At 48.1% G+C, this 18038-nt stretch overlaps 1 protein-coding gene across 2 annotated transcripts in view; it reads right to left on the bottom strand.

Annotated features, from left to right (window-relative positions):
- Positions 1-17235, bottom strand: part of LOC106566246 (extracellular matrix protein 2) — a 34400-nt gene extending 17165 nt beyond the window's left edge. Inside the window, exons 1-2 of one of the 2 annotated variants that reach the window (XM_045691989.2) lie at positions 17017-17235; positions 5657-6062 (exon numbers count right to left, since the gene is read on the bottom strand). In XM_045691989.2, the coding sequence (XP_045547945.2) occupies positions 5657-6035 (379 nt within the window). In that variant the 5' untranslated portion in view covers positions 6036-6062; positions 17017-17235. Of the gene's footprint in view, positions 1-5656; positions 6063-16847; positions 16989-17016 lie in introns of those variants that run through there. The other variant, XM_045691990.2, reaches the window with a different exon arrangement.
- Between the last annotated feature and the right edge of the window lie 803 nt (positions 17236-18038).

The following is an 18038-nucleotide window of genomic DNA, read 5'->3' as shown; positions in this document are numbered from 1 at the left end:
CATTTTTTTTCAACTTTGGCAAAGGGTCAATTCTACAAAACTTTGTGCACTTTGTGTGTAAAAGATCCTAGTTTTGGGAACAGAAAACTGTGAGAAAAATCGTCAGAATGTCGGCCCAATTCCATCTCGCTCCACTGCCGGCCACTGGGCTTCCTGGAAAATCCAACCAGCTGTTTCAGATTTATACATTCATTGAAACATCTGGCTCCTTGTTCTGTCTGTGTTGCCATTGAGGGCTTCCACCATTTTAAAGTATTAACTGGGTAGGGCTTCCTATTGGTTGGGAGGCGTCAGCCAATGATCAGAGAGCATTGTCTTCTGTAAGTAAGCATGACAAATAACATTTGATTTGACTCTAATTGGTTTGCCTAGTTTGGAAATGGCTTTAAACTATATCCTGCCATCTAGTGGTCACAATAAATACATGACAAAAAAAACCTGGTTCAATATATCCTCAATGGAGCTGCCCATGCTGTCACACATGCCATAATGGCACAGATAGAAAATGTTGAGACCTCTTTCCTTCTCTACGACTCCAACATGCTGAGGCCTTGGCATACATATGCCCTTCTTACCTGCTGGAGGGAAAGAAACAGAAGGGGGAGAAGTGAGAGACAAAGAGAGGAGAGAGAAACATGGTGATGCTCCGGTACACACTTTGGCCCTTAGTTCTGGAGGGAGAGACGGGGTAGAGGGGCTGATACCTGGAGGGAGAGACAAAGAGAGGAGAGAGAAACATGGTGATGCTCCGGTACACACTTTGGCCCTTAGTTCTGGAGGGAGAGACGGGGTAGAGGGGCTGATACCTGGGAGGGAGAGACGGGGCTGACACCTGGGAGGGAGAGACAAAGAGAGGAGAGAGAAACATGGTGATGCTCCGGTACACACTTTGGCCCTTAGTTCTGGAGGGAGAGACGGGGTAGAGGGGCTGATACCTGGAGGGAGAGACAAAGAGAGGAGAGAGAAACATGGTGATGCTCCGGTACACACTTTGGCCCTTAGTTCTGGAGGGAGAGACGGGGTAGAGGGGCGGATACCTGGAGGGAGAGACAAAGAGAGGAGAGAGAAACATGGTGATGCTCCGGTACACACTTTGGCCCTTAGTTCTGGAGGGAGAGACGGGGTAGAGGGGCTGATACCTGGAGGGAGAGACGGGGCTGACACCTGGGAGGGAGAGACGGGGCTGATACCTGGGAGGGAGAGACGGGGCTGATACCTGGAGGGAGAGACGGGGCTGATACCTGGGAGGGAGAGACGGGGCTGATACCTGGGAGGGAGAGACGGGGCTGATACCTGGGAGGGAGAGACGGGGCTGACACCTGGGAGGGAGAGACAAAGAGAGGAGAGAGAAACATGGTGATGCTCCGGTACACACTTTGGCCCTTAGTTCTGGAGGGAGAGACGGGGTAGAGGGGCTGATACCTGGAGGGAGAGACAAAGAGAGGAGAGAGAAACATGGTGATGCTCCGGTACACACTTTGGCCCTTAGTTCTGGAGGGAGAGACGGGGTAGAGGGGCTGATACCTGGAGGGAGAGACGGGGCTGACACCTGGGAGGGAGAGACGGGGCTGATACCTGGGAGGGAGAGACGGGGCTGATACCTGGAGGGAGAGACGGGGCTGATACCTGGGAGGGAGAGACGGGGCTGATACCTGGGAGGGAGAGACGGGGCTGATACCTGGGAGGGAGAGACGGGGCTGACACCTGGGAGGGAGAGACAAAGAGAGGAGAGAGAAACATGGTGATGCTCCGGTACACACTTTGGCCCTTAGTTCTGGAGGGAGAGACGGGGTAGAGGGGCTGATACCTGGAGGGAGAGACAAAGAGAGGAGAGAGAAACATGGTGATGCTCCGCTACACACTTTGGCCCTTAGTTCTGGAGGGAGAGACGGGGTAGAGGGGCTGATACCTGGGAGGGAGAGACGGGGCTGACACCTGGGAGGGAGAGACAAAGAGAGGAGAGAGAAACATGGTGATGCTCCGGTACACACTTTGGCCCTTAGTTCTGGAGGGAGAGACGGGGTAGAGGGGCTGATACCTGGAGGGAGAGACAAAGAGAGGAGAGAGAAACATGGTGATGCTCCGGTACACACTTTGGCCCTTAGTTCTGGAGGGAGAGACGGGGTAGAGGGGCTGATACCTGGAGGGAGAGACAAAGAGAGGAGAGAGAAACATGGTGATGCTCCGGTACACACTTTGGCCCTTAGTTCTGGAGGGAGAGACGGGGTAGAGGGGCTGATACCTGGAGGGAGAGACGGGGCTGACACCTGGGAGGGAGAGACGGGGCTGATACCTGGGAGGGAGAGACGGGGCTGATACCTGGAGGGAGAGACGGGGCTGATACCTGGGAGGGAGAGACGGGGCTGATACCTGGGAGGGAGAGACGGGGCTGATACCTGGGAGGGAGAGACGGGGCTGACACCTGGGAGGGAGAGACAAAGAGAGGAGAGAGAAACATGGTGATGCTCCGGTACACACTTTGGCCCTTAGTTCTGGAGGGAGAGACGGGGTAGAGGGGCTGATACCTGGAGGGAGAGACAAAGAGAGGAGAGAGAAACATGGTGATGCTCCGCTACACACTTTGGCCCTTAGTTCTGGAGGGAGAGACGGGGTAGAGGGGCTGATACCTGGGAGGGAGAGACGGGGCTGACACCTGGGAGGGAGAGACAAAGAGAGGAGAGAGAAACATGGTGATGCTCCGGTACACACTTTGGCCCTTAGTTCTGGAGGGAGAGACGGGGTAGAGGGGCTGATACCTGGGAGGGAGAGACGGGGCTGACACCTGGGAGTGAGAGACAAAGAGAGGAGAGAGAAACATGGTGATGCTCCGGTACACACTTTGGCCCTTAGTTCTGGAGGGAGAGACGGGGTAGAGGGGCTGATACCTGGGAGGGAGAGACAAAGAGAGGAGAGAGAAACATGGTGATGCTCCGGTACACACTTTGGCCCTTAGTTCTGGAGGGAGAGACGGGGTAGAGGGGCTGATACCTGGAGGGAGAGACAAAGAGAGGAGAGAGAAACATGGTGATGCTCCGGTACACACTTTGGCCCTTAGTTCTGGAGGGAGAGACGGGGTAGAGGGGCTGATACCTGGGAGGGAGAGACAAAGAGAGGAGAGAGAAACATGGTGATGCTCCGGTACACACTTTGGCCCTTAGTTCTGGAGGGAGAGACGGGGTAGAGGGGCTGATACCTGGGAGGGAGAGACGGGGCTGACACCTGGGAGGGAGAGACGGGGTAGAGGGGCTGATACCTGGAGGGAGAGACAAAGAGAGGAGAGAGAAACATGGTGATGCTCCGGTACACACTTTGGCCCTTAGTTCTGGAGGGAGAGACGGGGTAGAGGGGCTGATACCTGGAGGGAGAGACAAAGAGAGGAGAGAGAAACATGGTGATGCTCCGGTACACACTTTGGCCCTTAGTTCTGGAGGGAGAGACGGGGTAGAGGGGCTGATACCTGGAGGGAGAGACAAAGAGAGGAGAGAGAAACATGGTGATGCTCCGGTACACACTTTGGCCCTTAGTTCTGGAGGGAGAGACGGGGTAGAGGGGCTGATACCTGGAGGGAGAGACGGGGCTGACACCTGGGAGGGAGAGACGGGGCTGATACCTGGGAGGGAGAGACGGGGCTGACACCTGGGAGGGAGAGACGGGGCTGATACCTGGGAGGGAGAGACGGGGCTGATACCTGGGAGGGAGAGACGGGGCTGATACCTGGGAGGGAGAGACGGGGCTGATACCTGGAGGGAGAGACGGGGCTGATACCTGGGAGGGAGAGACGGGGCTGATACCTGGGAGGGAGAGACGGGGCTGATACCTGGAGGGAGAGACAAAGAGAGGAGAGAGAAACATGGTGATGCTCCGGTACACACTTTGGCCCTTAGTTCTGGAGGGAGAGACGGGGTAGAGGGGCTGATACCTGGGAGGGAGAGACGGGGCTGATACCTGGAGGCAGAGACGGGGCAGAGGGGCTGATACCCGGAGGGAGAGACGGGGCAGAGGGGCTGATACCTGGAGGGAGAGACGGGGCAGAGGGGCTGATACCTGGAGGGAGAGACGGGGCAGAGGGGCTGATACCTGGAGGGGCAGAGGGGTTGATACCTGGAGGGAGAGACGGGGCAGATACCTGGAGGGAGAGACGGGGCAGAGGGGCTGATACCTGGAGGGGCAGAGGGGCTGATACCTGGAGGGGCAGAGGGGTTGATACCTGGAGGGAGAGACGGGGCAGATACCTGGAGGGAGAGACGGGGCAGATACCTGGAGGGAGAGACGGGGCAGAGGGACTGATACCTGGAGGGAGAGACGGGGCAGATACCTGGAGGGAGAGACGGGGCAGAGGGGCTGATACCTGGAGGGAGTGATGGGGCAGATACCTGGAGGGAGAGACAGGGCAGATACCTGGAGGGAGATACGGGGCTGATACCTGGAGGGAGAGACGGGGCTGATACCTGGAGGGAGAGACGGGGCAGATACCTGGAGGGAGAGATGAGGCAGAGGGGCTGAAATCATCCTGAAATGCATGACATGACCAGGATGGAATTCAAAGGTCATGGTAGAAGAACCACCCACTGGGCACACCATGTAATTTCAACATGGGAAGTTGGGTAATATTTGTTAGAGATGTTGATCAATGAGATTTAAGCCCTTGACACCTCCACTAAATCTGTCGGTGCCCTGGACACCTCCACTAAATCTGTCGGTGCCCTGGACACCTCCACTAAATCTGTCGGTGCCCCTGGACACCTCCACTAAATCTGTCGGTGACCCTGGACACCTCCACTAAATCTGTCGGTGCCCTGGACACCTCCACTAAATCTGTCGGTGCCCTGGACACCTCCACTAAATCTGTCGGTGCCCTGGACACCTCCACTAAATCTGTCGGTGCCCTGGACACCTCCACTAAATCTGTCGGTGCCCTGGACACCTCCATTAAATCTGTCGGTGCCCTGGACACCTCCACTAAATCTGTCGGTGCCCTGGACACCTCCATTAAATCTGTCGGTGCCATGGACACCTCCACTAAATCTGTCGGTGCCCTGGACACCTCCACTAAATCTGTCGGTGCCCTGGACACCTCCACTAAATCTGTCGGTGCCCTGGACACCTCCACTAAATCTGGCGGTGCCCCTGGACACCTCCATTAAATCTGTCGGTGCCATGGACACCTCCACTAAATCTGTCGGTGCCCTGGACACCTCCACTAAATCTGTCGGTGCCCTGGACACCTCCATTAAATCTGTCGGTGCCCTGGACACCTCCATTAAATCTGTCGGTGCCCTGGACACCTCCACTAAATCTGTCGGTGCCCTGGACACCTCCACTAAATCTGTCGGTGACCCTGGACACCTCCATTAAATCTGTCGGTGCCCTGGACACCTCCATTGATGATGATTGAGGGAGAGAATTAAAAGAGGAGGGCCAGAGAGAGAAAGCCAGAGAGAGGAAGAGAGAGAAAGAGAGACAGGGCCAGAATTAAAGAGGGGGAGAGAGGACCAGAGAGTGAGAGAGGGCCAGAGAGTGAGAGAGAGAGAGGGCCAGAGAGAGAGAGAGGGCCAGAGAGAGAGAGAGGGCCAGAGAGAGAGAGAGAGAGAGAGAGAGAGAGAGAGAGAGAGAGAGGGAGGAAGACAGAGAGAGAGAGGTGTGGTGGTGAACCAACCCGGGATGACATTGTAGTTAGTCTGTCTCTCGTCAACACTCTTGTATGACTCAATGAAAATAGACGCTCCATCGTCTCCTCTGGCGTTGGCTGGAAGGCTCCCCAGCCTCGTCAGACCCAGGGGGGTTTGAGATCGCTGATTATCCCTGTTCCCCCTGGCTCTCCCCTGCCCAGGCCCTCCTGCCTTCCTCCTCTTCCCCCATTCTAGCTCTCCTCGCTGGGGCTGGTTCAACTCCGGGCCCCCTGGTTCCCCTGGTCCTCTCCTCTTCCTCCCCTGGCCAGCCAGCGCTCTCTGGTCCTGGGCCCCAGCTTTAGCTCCAGACACCTCCAAATACAGGTAGACCAGGAGCGATAGAGAGAAGAGAATCCGGCGCTCCATAGAGGCTCAGGAGAAAGTCAGGCTAGTCTGTAGAGTAGAGAGAGTAGAGTATTACTTTTATTAAGTCCAACTTGGGAAATTGTTTTAATCCCAGCATGCATCGTCAACGAATTACAATGACAAGACATGCAACAATGACCAACACATGATTAAAAAATACAAAATCATATGAAGACACACAAAAGGCACATGCACCATAGTATCCCTAAAATAATAATCTGATTCCAGTGTTGTTTTCTATCCTACTCTGTGGAAAACAGGCAACATCTTCCAATAGGAAGACCTCATCAATTATACTCATTAAAAAGCTTCATGGGTAAAACATTTGAACGAGGGCGTTTAGATGCCGGTAAAGCCCTTGATATAGAGAGCTATCGGACACTGCGTAGCAAAATGGCACCCTATTCCCTATATAGTCCTATTCCCCATAGGGCTCTGGTCAAAAGTAGTGCACTATATAGGGAATAGGGTGCCATTTGGGATGCACCCATAATGTGCAGTTTTCACACGCTATACCTCCATAATAACAAGCCTCTGGTCTCTGGTCCCAGTTAGACAGACAGACAGTAGAATATGTGGACAACTACAAATACCTGGGTGTCTGGTTAGACTGTAAAACTCTCCTTCCAGACTCACATTAACCATCTCCAATCCAAAATTAAATCTAGAATCAGCTTCTTATTTCGCAACAAAGCATCCTTCACTCATGCTGCCAAACATACCCTCGTAAAACTGACCATCTTACCGATCCTCGACTTCTTCGGCGATGTCATTTACAAAATAGCCTCCAACACACTACTCAGCAAATTGGATGCAGTCTATCACAGTGCCATCCGTTTCGTCACCAAAGCCCCATATACTACCCACCACTGTGACCTGTACGCTCTCGTTGGTTGGCCCTCGCTACATATTCGTCGCAAACCCACTGGCTCCAGGTCATCTATAAGTCTATGCTAGGTAAAGCCCCACCTTATCTCAGCTCACTGGTCACCATAGCAGCACCCACCCGTAGCACGCGCTCTAGCAGGTATATCTCACTGGTCACCCCCAAAGCCAACACCTCCTTTGGCCGCCTTTCCTTCCAGTTCTCTGCTGCCAATGACTGGAACGAATTGCAAAAGTCACTGAAGCTGGAGATTCATATCTCCCTCTCTAACTTTAAGCACCAGCTGTCAGAGCAGCTTACTGATCATTGCACCTGTACACAGCCCATCTGTAAATAGCCCATCACCTCATCCCCATATTGTAATTTATTTTTTTGCTCCTTTGCACCCCAGTATCTCTACTTGCACATTCATCTTCTGCACATCTATCACTCCAGTGTTAATGCTAAATTGTAATTATTTCACTACTATTGCCTATTTATTGCCTTACCTCCCTAATCTTACTACATTTTCATACACTGCATATAGATTTTTCTATTGTATTACTGACTGTATGTTTGTTTATTCCATGTGTAACTCTGTTGTTTGTGTCGCACTGCTTTGCTTTAGTCTTGGCCAGGTCTCAGTTGTAAATGAGAACTTGTTCTTAACTGGCCAACCTGGTTAAATAAAGGACTTGTTCTCAACTGGCCTACCTGGTTATAAATAAAGGGTTAGGGTTATATATATAATATATAAATACCTGGTTAAATAAAGGTGAAATAAATAAAAGATGAGGGAGAGCGTGTCATCAAAGCAAGACGTATGTTTGTTGTTGAATGCTGAAACCTAAACTAAAGACCTCGGTTTAAAAGCTAACAGAGTTTTAATATACTTGTAATTTATTTTGGATCCTCTGTTGGGCTAAATTGCTGTGAGCGCTGCTATCTGTCCTGGGATCCTGCCAGTTTCCGCATAGGGGGAGAGACGTGAAAGCCCAGCTAGCCTAGCTGGCTCGGCCCTCTCAAATGGAGGCCGCTATTGAACGTTTCCAGTGCTGCAGGAGCTGTGTTTACTTTGCTTTGTTCCGGGACGATGTGGACCTCGCTGACTTTAAATGTAGCAACTACTTGCTTGCAGAGGACTACGTGAGCGAATTGGCTACTCTTAGCAAGCAAGTAGCAAACCTACACAAGCTACTGGGGAACCCACGCCCGCATACTTTTTATTTTACATCAGTAGCCGGACGCCGCTCTGGTGGAAGTTTCGCTGCAGTGTCGGGTCTCCACAGCCAACTGGCCGGTGCTCAGCAGGGTTCCATCCACGAAGGGGTCTCTCCCTTCCCTGGAGAACGGAGCTGTTCTCGACCCAACCAACCAGCCATGGAGGAACGTCACTCGCCGTGGAAGTCGAAGAACGCGTCCTCTGGCAACGGGGGGTCTCCATGGAGATGTTGAGCCCAGATCTGACACAGACCAGAAACAGCTTTGCTGCCCTGGATCCAGAAGTTCCGGTGCCTTCTTCCTTGGGGGCTTCCCATTCAAGATCGGATCCGTTGGTACCTGCGTCTTCGTCCTCTGTTCTGTCTCCTTCTCCGGTGGCTTCTACCTCGGGTTCAGATCCTCTGAGCTCCCAGCCTCATCAGACCGTGAGGCTGCCTGAGAGACCGGCCCATTCAACATCACCAGCTGTCATCATAGGCAGCTCTATGGTGAGAAACATCTCGGTTCCCAAGGTAAAAACCTTGTTCTACCCAGGAGCGCGAGTACAGGACATCACAAGGCTGATTCTGATGCCGGGAGCTGACATTGTTGTAGTTCATGTGAGGTCAAACGACATCAGGAGGGCTAGCTCTGAAAACATTTGAAAATTGATTTTAAAATAAGTGATTTTAGCTTTAAAAGAACGCGAAAAAAAACGGCCAATCATTTCAGGTCCGGTACCATCGTTGGGCCGCAGATGTGAAAGATTCAGCAGACTGCTGGCATTACACATCTAGCTCTGCTAGAGTCAATATTCTAGATAACTTTGACACCTTTGATCACATCTTTCGGGTTAGACAAATTATGCTACCCTCCGTCTATTGGTAACTTAGCTTCAAGACTGTCTCAAAATACAACACTGCCCCTTTAAGACAAAAAAATATATTTTTACCTGACTTGCTTATTTTTTCTTCTTACAAGAGCATGTTCTTGTAAGAAGCCGTCACTCCCCTATTGCTGACTACATTATTTATAACTGGGCTAATAACTCACTAACTAGCAACGGCTATGAACAAAATGTACACACATGGCTACATGTAGCTCTTGCTTTGATCTCAAAACAAGTTCATCTAATCACGACCGCTCATGCTGTAAACACAGTCCAGTTCAAAGTAAATGGCACAGATCCATACATAGCAATGGCCTATTTGCATATAGGTCTACTGCAGCTCTGATTGGTTATACGGCACTGGTCTGTGTAGAGTACGGGCTGAGTCGTGCATGTCAATGCAATATAATCCTACTCCGATGCGTTCTGCCCACAACAAAATCTCTTGCATAGTTCGTTTTGTTTCGTTATGTTGCATTGAAAGTGGCTAATATTGCATTGATTCGATCACAATTTCCACAGTAAAGGGAAACATTGCTAGAGTTAACAGAGAAAACTCTAGAACAGTGAAAACTCTAGAACAGTGAAAACTCTAGAACAGTGAAAACTCTAGAACAGTGGTCACCAACCTTTTCTGAGTCAAGATGGCGTTTTGAGTCAAAATGCAAACCGAGATCAACCGCTCAGATTATTATCTTTTACATGATTTAGAAAACGGAAGCCTATGCAACATTAACCAATTAAAAACAGTACTGTAGCAATGAGGTTTGTGCAGTGAGCTATAGGCCCAATACATTATCTCCGCATATTGGCTTTGCTTGATATGCCCTGCCCATCGTTGTTCAGGCCATTTTTTTAAATTATATTTCAAAATTTGAGGTAGGTTATGCTATATGATCACACCGGTAATAGATCCGTTGTTGTATTACTTGTGAAGCACGGCTGACTGAGCATACATTTAAATATAAAAAAAGACCCAATGAAAACAACAACGCAAGCATATAGATAACCTTTCCTACTCATTCGTCATTACTGCTGCAGTGCTTGTTGTAGCACTGAGTGGAAATAGGAAGAACGTGCATTTTATGGATTATAAAAGTGTTGAATACAAAGTGTTGACAGTGCTGAGTAAGAACTGAAACATGAACTCACTCTCTAGTCGTGGTTTTAAACATTCTGAAATCCCACAGCAGCTCTTTGCTGTATCTTTCTTTATGCTGCTACATTACTGCAGACACGGTCATCTGAGCCATCCGATTGGCCAGCGGTAGGGCTATAGTGCACCTAGACAACAGCTGTTAGTTAATACAGAATCTACATCCATCCCGTCACCTAGACAACAGCTGATAATACAGAATCTACATCCATCCCGTCACCTAGACAACAGCTGTTAATACAGAATCTACATCCATCCCGTCACCTAGACAACAGCTGTTAATACAGAATCTACATCCATCCCGTCACCTAGACAACAGCTGTTAATACAGAATCTACATCCATCCCGTCACCTAGACAACAGCTGTTAATACAGAATCTACATCCATCCCGTCACCTAGACAACAGCTGTTAATACAGAATCTACAGAAGGCTTTTATTGACAAATACATATAGTTGATGCATAGAGTCAATATTTGCAGTGACCCTTCTTTTTCAAGACCTTTGCAATCCGCCCTGGCATGCTGTCAATTAACTTCTGGGCCACATCCTGACTGATGGCAACCCATTCTTGCATAATCAATGCTTGGAGTTTGTCAGAATTTGTGGGTTTTTGTTTGTCCACCCGCCTCTTGAGGATTGACCACAAGTTCTCAATGGGATTAAGGTCTGGGGAGTGTCTTGGTCATGGACCCAAAATATCGATGTTTTGTTCCCCGAGCCACTTAGTTATTGATTTTGCCTTATGGCAAGGTGCTCCATCATGCTGGAAAAGGCATTGCTCGTCACCAAACTGTTCCTGGATGGTTGGGAGAAGTTGCTCTCAGAGGATGTATTGGTACCATTCTTTATTCATGGCTGTGTTCTTAGGCAAAACTGTGAGTGAGCCCACTCCCTTGGCTGAGAAGCAACCCCACACATGAATGGTCTCAGGATGCTTTACTGTTGGCATGACACAGGACTGATGGTAGCGCTCACCTTGTCTTCTCCGGACAAGCTTTTTTCCGGATGCCCCAAACAATCGGAAAGGGGATTCATCAGAGAAAATGACTTTACCCCAGTCCTCAGCAGTCCAATCCCTGTACCTTTTGCAGAATATCAGTCTGTCCCTGATGTTTTTCCTGGAGAGAAGTGGCTTCTTTGCTGCCCTTCTTGACACCAGGCCATCCTCCAAAAGTCTTCACTTCACTGTGCGTGCAGATGCACTCACACCTGCCTGCTACCATTCCTGTGCAAGCTCTGTACTGGTGGTACCCCGATCCCGCAGCTGAATCAACTTTAGGAGACGGTCCTGGTGCTTGCTGGACTTTCTTGGGTGCCCTGAAGCCTTCTTCACAACAATTGAACCGCTCTCCTTGAAGTTCTTGATGATCTGATAAATGGTTGATTTAGGTACAATCTTACTGGCAGCAATATCCTTGCCTGTGAAGCCCTTTTTGTTCAAAGCAATGATGACGGCACGTGTTTCCTTGCAGGTAACCATGGTTGACAGAGGAAGAACAATGATTCCAAGCACCACCCTCCTTTTTGAAGCTTCCAGTCTGTTATTCGAACTCAATCAGCATGACAGAGTGATCTCCAGCCTTGTCCTCGTCAACACACACACCTGTGTTAACGAGAGAATTACTGACATGATGTCAGCTGGTCCTTTTGTGGCAGGGCTGAAATGCAGTGGGAAATGTTTTTGGGGGATTCAGTTCATTTGCATGGCAAAGAGGGACTTGGCAAATAATTGCAATTCATCTGATCACTCTTCATAACATTCTGGAGTATATGCAAATTGCCATCATACAAACTGAGGCAGCAGACTGAAAATTAATATTTGTGTCATTCTCAAAACTTTTGGCCACGACTGTACATCCACCCTGTCACCTAGACAACAGCTGCTAGTACAGGATCTACAGGCATCCTGTCACCTAGACAACAGCTGTTAGTTATTACAGATCTACATCCATCCCGTCACCTAGACAACAGCTGTTAATACAGGATCTACAACCATCCCGTCACCTAGACAACAGCTGTTAATACAGGATCTACAACCATCCCGTCACCTAGACAACAGCTGTTAGTTATTACAGGATCTACAACCATCCCGTCACCTAGACAACAGCTGTTAGTTATTACAGATCTACAACCATCCTGTCACCTAGACAACAGCTGTTTATACAGGATCTACAACCATCCTGTCACCTAGACAACAGCTGTTAGTTATTACAGATCTACAACCATCCCGTCACCTAGACAACAGCTGTTAGTTATTACAGATCTTCAACCATCCCGTCACCTAGACAACAGCTGTTAGTTAATACAGATCTACAACCATCCCGTCACCTAGACAACAGCTGTTAATACAGGATCTACAACCATCCCGTCACCTAGACAACAGCTGTTAATTATTACAGACCTTCAAACGTCCCGTCACCTAGACAACAGCGGTTAGTTAATACAGGATCTACAACCATCCTGTCACCTAGACAACAGCTGTTAATACAGGATCTACATCCATCCCATCACCTAGACAACAGCTGTTAGTTAATACAGGATCTACAACCATCCCGTCACCTAGACAACAGCTGTTAGTTATTACAGGATCTACAACCATCCCGTCACCTAGAAAACAGCTGTTAGTTATTACAGATCTACAACCAACCCGTCACCTAGACAACAGCTGTTAGTTATTACAGATCTTCAACCATCCCGTCACCAAGACAACAGCTGTCAGTTATTACAAATCTACATCCATCCCGTCACCTAGACAACAGCGGTTAGTTAATACAGGATCTACAACCATCCCGTCACCTAGACAAAAGCTGTTAGTTATTACAGGATCTACAACCATCCCGTCACCTAGACAACAGCTGTTAGTTATTACAGATCTTCAACCATCCCGTCACCTAGACAACAGCTGTTAGTTATTACAGGATCTACAACCATCCCGTCACCTAGACAAGAGCTGTTAGTTATTACAGATCTACATCCATCCTGTCACCTAGACAACAGCTGTTAATACAGGATCTACAACCATCCTGTCACCTAGACAACAGCTGTTAGTTAATACAGGATCTACAACCATCCCGTCACCTAGACAACAGCTGTTAGTTAATACAGAACTACAACCATCCTGTCACCTAGACAACAGCTGTTAGTTATTACAGATCTACAACCATCCCGTCACCTAGACAACAGCTGTTAGTTAATACAGGATCTACAACCATCCTGTCACCTAGACAACAGCAGTTAAAACAGGATCTACAACCATCCCGTCACCTAGACAACAGCTGTTAGTTATTACAGGATCTACAACCATCCCGTCACCTAGACAACAGCTGTTAGTTATTACAGATCTTCAACCATCCCGTCACCAAGACAACAGCTGTCAGTTATTACAGATCTACATCCATCCCGTCACCTAGACAACAGCGGTTAGTTAATACAGGATCTACAACCATCCTGTCACCTAGACAACAGATGTTAGTTATTACAGATCTACATCCATCCCGTCACCTAGACAACAGCTGTTAGTTAATACAGGATCTTCAACCATCCCGTCACCTAGACAACAGCTGTTAAAACAGGATCTACAACCATCCCGTCACCTAGACAACAGCTGTTAGTTATTACAGATCTTCAACCATCCCGTCACCTAGACAACAGCTGTTAGTTATTACAGATCTACAACCATCCCGTCACCTAGACAACAGCTGTTAATACAGGATCTACATCCATCCCGTCACCTAGACAACAGCTGTTAATACAGGATCTACAACCATCCTGTCACCTAGACAACAGCTGTTAGCTAATACAGGATCTACAACCATCCCGTCACCTAGACAACAGCTGTTAAAACAGGATCTACAACCATCCCGTCACCTAGACAACAGCTGTTAGTTAATACAGAACTACAACCATCCTGTCACCTAGACAACAGCTGTTAGTTATTACAGATCTACAACCATCCCGTCACCTAGACAACAGCTGTTAGTTATTACAGATCTTCAACCATCCCGTCACCTAGACAACAGCTGTTAGTTAATACAGGATCTACAACCATCCCGTCACCAGGACAACAGCTGTTAATACAGGATCTACAACCATCCCGTCACCTAGACACCAGCTGTTGGTTAATACAGGATCTACATCCATCCCGTCACCTAGACAACAGCTGTTAGTTAATACAGAACTACAACCATCCTGTCACCTAGACAACAGCTGTTAATACAGGATCTACAACCATCCCGTCACCTAGACAACAGCTGTTAGTTATTACAGGATCTAAAACCATCCCGTCACCTAGACAACAGCTGTTAATACAGGATCTACATCCATCCTGTCACCTAGACAACAGCTGTTAGTTAATACAGGATCTACAACCATCCCGTCACCTAGACAACAGCTGTTAGTTATTACAGATCTACAACCATCCCGTCACCTAGACAACAGCTGTTACTACAGGATCTTCAACCATCCCGTCACCTAGACAACAGCTGTTGGTTAATACAGGATCTACATCCATCCCGTCACCAGGACAACAGCTGTTAGTTAATAAAGGATCTACAACCATCCCGTCACCTAGACAACAGCTGTTAGTTATTACAGATCTACAACCATCCCATCACCTAGACAACAGCTGTTAGTTATTACAGATCTACAACCATCCCGTCACCTAGACAACAGCTGTTAATACAGGATCTACAACCATCCCGTCACCTAGACAACAGCTGTTAGTTATTACAGATCTAGAACCATCCCGTCACCTAGACAACAGCTGTTAATACAGGATCTACAACCATCCCGTCACCTAGACAACAGCTGTTGGTTAATACAGGATCTACATCCATCCCGTCACCTAGACAACAGCTGTTAGTTAATACAGGATCTACAACCATCCTGTCACCTAGACAACAGCTGTTAATACAGGATCTACATCCATCCTGTCACCTAGACAACAGCTGTTAGTTAATACAGGATCTACAACCATCCCGTCACCTAGACAACAGCTGTTAATACAGGATCTACATCCATCCTGTCACCTAGACAACAGCTGTTAGTTAATACAGGATCTACAACCATCCCGTCACCTAGACAACAGCTGTTAGTTAATACAGATCTACAACCATCCCGTCACCTAGACAACAGCTGTTAGTTATTACAGATCTACAACCATCCTGTCACCTAGACAACAGCTGTTAGTTAATACAGATCTACAACCATCCCGTCACCTAGACAACAGCTGTTAGTTATTACAGATCTACAACCATCCTGTCACCTAGACAACAGCTGTTAGTTATTACAGTTCTACAACCATCCCGTCACCTAGACAACAGCTGTTAGTTATTACAGATCTACAACCATCCCGTCACCTAGACAACAGCTGTTAATACAGGATCTACAACCATCCCGTCACCTAGACAACAGCTGTTAATACTGGATCTACAACCATCCCGTCACCTAGACAACAGCTGTTAATACAGGATCTACATCCATCCCGTCACCTAGACAACAGCTGTTAATACAGGATCTACAACCATCCCGTCACCTAGACAACAGCTTCTAGAGAAAACAAAGACCTGTATTCCTTGAACAAGCAGAATGGTTTCAGCTGTTTAACGTACTTGTTTGATTTCGTTAGCTCTTGCCTCAATGAAGCGGTGTTGAGCTTTAGCTCTGAGGCAGAGGAGAATCAGTCCTGTTGAGGATTGGGTTTTATTTACTCCAAACTAGTTTCTATTGTAAACAGATACTGGGATATGGGAACTGTTTCCTCAACCTTCCCAGGAGACCATCCTTCAACAGAACGCCAGTACTGTTGACTCAGTGTTTAGTCATAAATTGTCCCTGGAATTGAAGCATTAAAAGCCCTTCTTTGTCCAAAATGCCACCATATTCCCTATATAGTGTACTACTTTTGAAGGGAATAGAGTGCCCTTTGGGACACTCGCCTCCATCCACTCAGAGGGGAGAAGAGAGGAGGGGAAAGAGAGGGAGAAGAGAGGAGGGGAAAGAGAGGGAGAAGAGAGGAGGGGAAAGAGAGGGAGAAGAGAGGAGGGGAAAGAGAGGGAGAAGAGAGGAGGGGAAAGAGAGGGAGAAGAGAGGAGGGGAAAGAGAGGGAGAAGAGAGGAGGGGAAAGAGAGGGAGAAGAGAGGAGGGGAAAGAGAGGGAGAAGAGAGGAGGGGAAAGAGAGGAAAACATTAACAGTGACCCTCTGGATGACTAGGCTCACATGGAGGAACTCAATACAAACAGAAGAGGGAGGGAGGGAGGGAGGGAGGGAGGGAGGGAGGGAGGGAGGGAGGGAGGGAGGGAGGGAGGGAGGGAGGGAGGGAGGGAGGGAGGGAGGGAGGGATACAGAGCTGACTAAAATAGAAAATAACCTCGAGGAGAGGATGACACACTGAATGACACCATTTTTAGATTGTAATAATGAAATCCACGATACAGTTTGCCTCTGGAACAGTCTTTTTCAAGGCTGTAACAACTATCTTAACTAAAACATTTACAAGTAAAACATTTTTTTTTTAAGTCTTACGAAATAGTTGGATGTGATGTAATGCTGACAGGATTTGTTGACAAAATCAGAAGGAAAAAGACTTGAAGTTCTTTGATTTAAAACAGCTTCTAAACAGAAGAAAAAAAACCCGGAACTGACTTTTAAAGCCGGTTTACTAACATTACAGTAAACTAAAAGTTGCTGCTCATCACTTACATGAAAACAGGATACATGTTCCAGACAGGACAAAGATCAATACTAGCCTCACAACACAGAACACAACCCTCAATGCAGCCTCATCAAAACTCCAACACAGTAAACTTAATGATTAGCGACAGCCAGAAAGCAGAATAAAAGAGCAGTGAGACAACCCAGTGTACTTTACCGGAGGTTCGCAGGCAGGCTGTCTGTACGGTGCAAGGCCAAGTTGTTTCTTCACTCTCCCAAGACAGTTGAATGACCGAGTGCTCTACACTGCCAAGCAAATGCAAGTTTTAAAACAGACGGAGAGACAGAGTAGGAGAGGAGACTGCTCTGCTACGCTACGCTACGCTCACAGAAGCCTGGGGAAGGAAAGGCTGCCGAGCCGCAGTCAGACTCTGAAAGATAAAAGAACGGAGAGGTTACAAGACAGTGTAATGGGTTAGAGAGAGAGAGAGGTTACTTACTAGACTAGACAGTGTAATGGGTTAGAGAGAGAGAGAGAGGTTACTTACTAGACTAGACAGTGTAATGGGTTAGAGAGAGAGAGAGAGGTTACTTACTAGACTAGACAGTGTAATGGGTTAGAGAGAGAGAGGTTACTTACTAGACAGTGTAATGGGTTAGAGAGAGAGGGGTTACTTACTAGACAGTGTAATGGGTTAGAGAGAGAGAGGTTACTTACTAGACAGTGTAATGGGTTAGAGAGAGAGAGAGGTTACTTACTAGACAGTGTAATGGGTTAGAGAGAGAGAGAGGTTACTTACTAGACAGTGTAATGGGTTAGAGAGAGAGAGAGGTTACTTACTAGACTAGACAGTGTAATGGGTTAGAGAGAGAGCGAGGTTACTTAATAGACTAGACAGTGTAATGGGTTAGAGAGAGAGAGAGGTTACTTAATAGACTAGACAGTGTAATGGGTTAGAGAGAGAGAGAGGTTACTTACTAGACAGTGTAATGGGTTAGAGAGAGAGAGAGGTTAATGACTAGAATAGACAGTGTAATGGGTTAGAGAGAGAGAGGTTACTTACTAGACAGTGTAATGGGTTAGAGAGAGAGGTTACTTACTAGACAGTGTAATGGGTTAGAGAGAGAGAGAGGTTACTTACTAGACTAGATAGTGTAATGGGTTAGAGAGAGAGAGAGGTTACTTACTAGACAGTGTAATGGGTTAGAGAGAGAGAGGTTACTTACTAGACAGTGTAA

Source organism: Salmo salar, chromosome 12 (genome assembly GCF_965601325.2).
Source record: "Salmo salar chromosome 12, fSalSal1, whole genome shotgun sequence".
In the NCBI taxonomy this organism is placed as follows: Eukaryota; Metazoa; Chordata; class Actinopteri; order Salmoniformes; family Salmonidae; genus Salmo; species Salmo salar.
The sequence above is the reverse complement of the archived record's forward strand: the minus strand, read 5'-3'. Positions and strand labels throughout refer to the sequence as shown.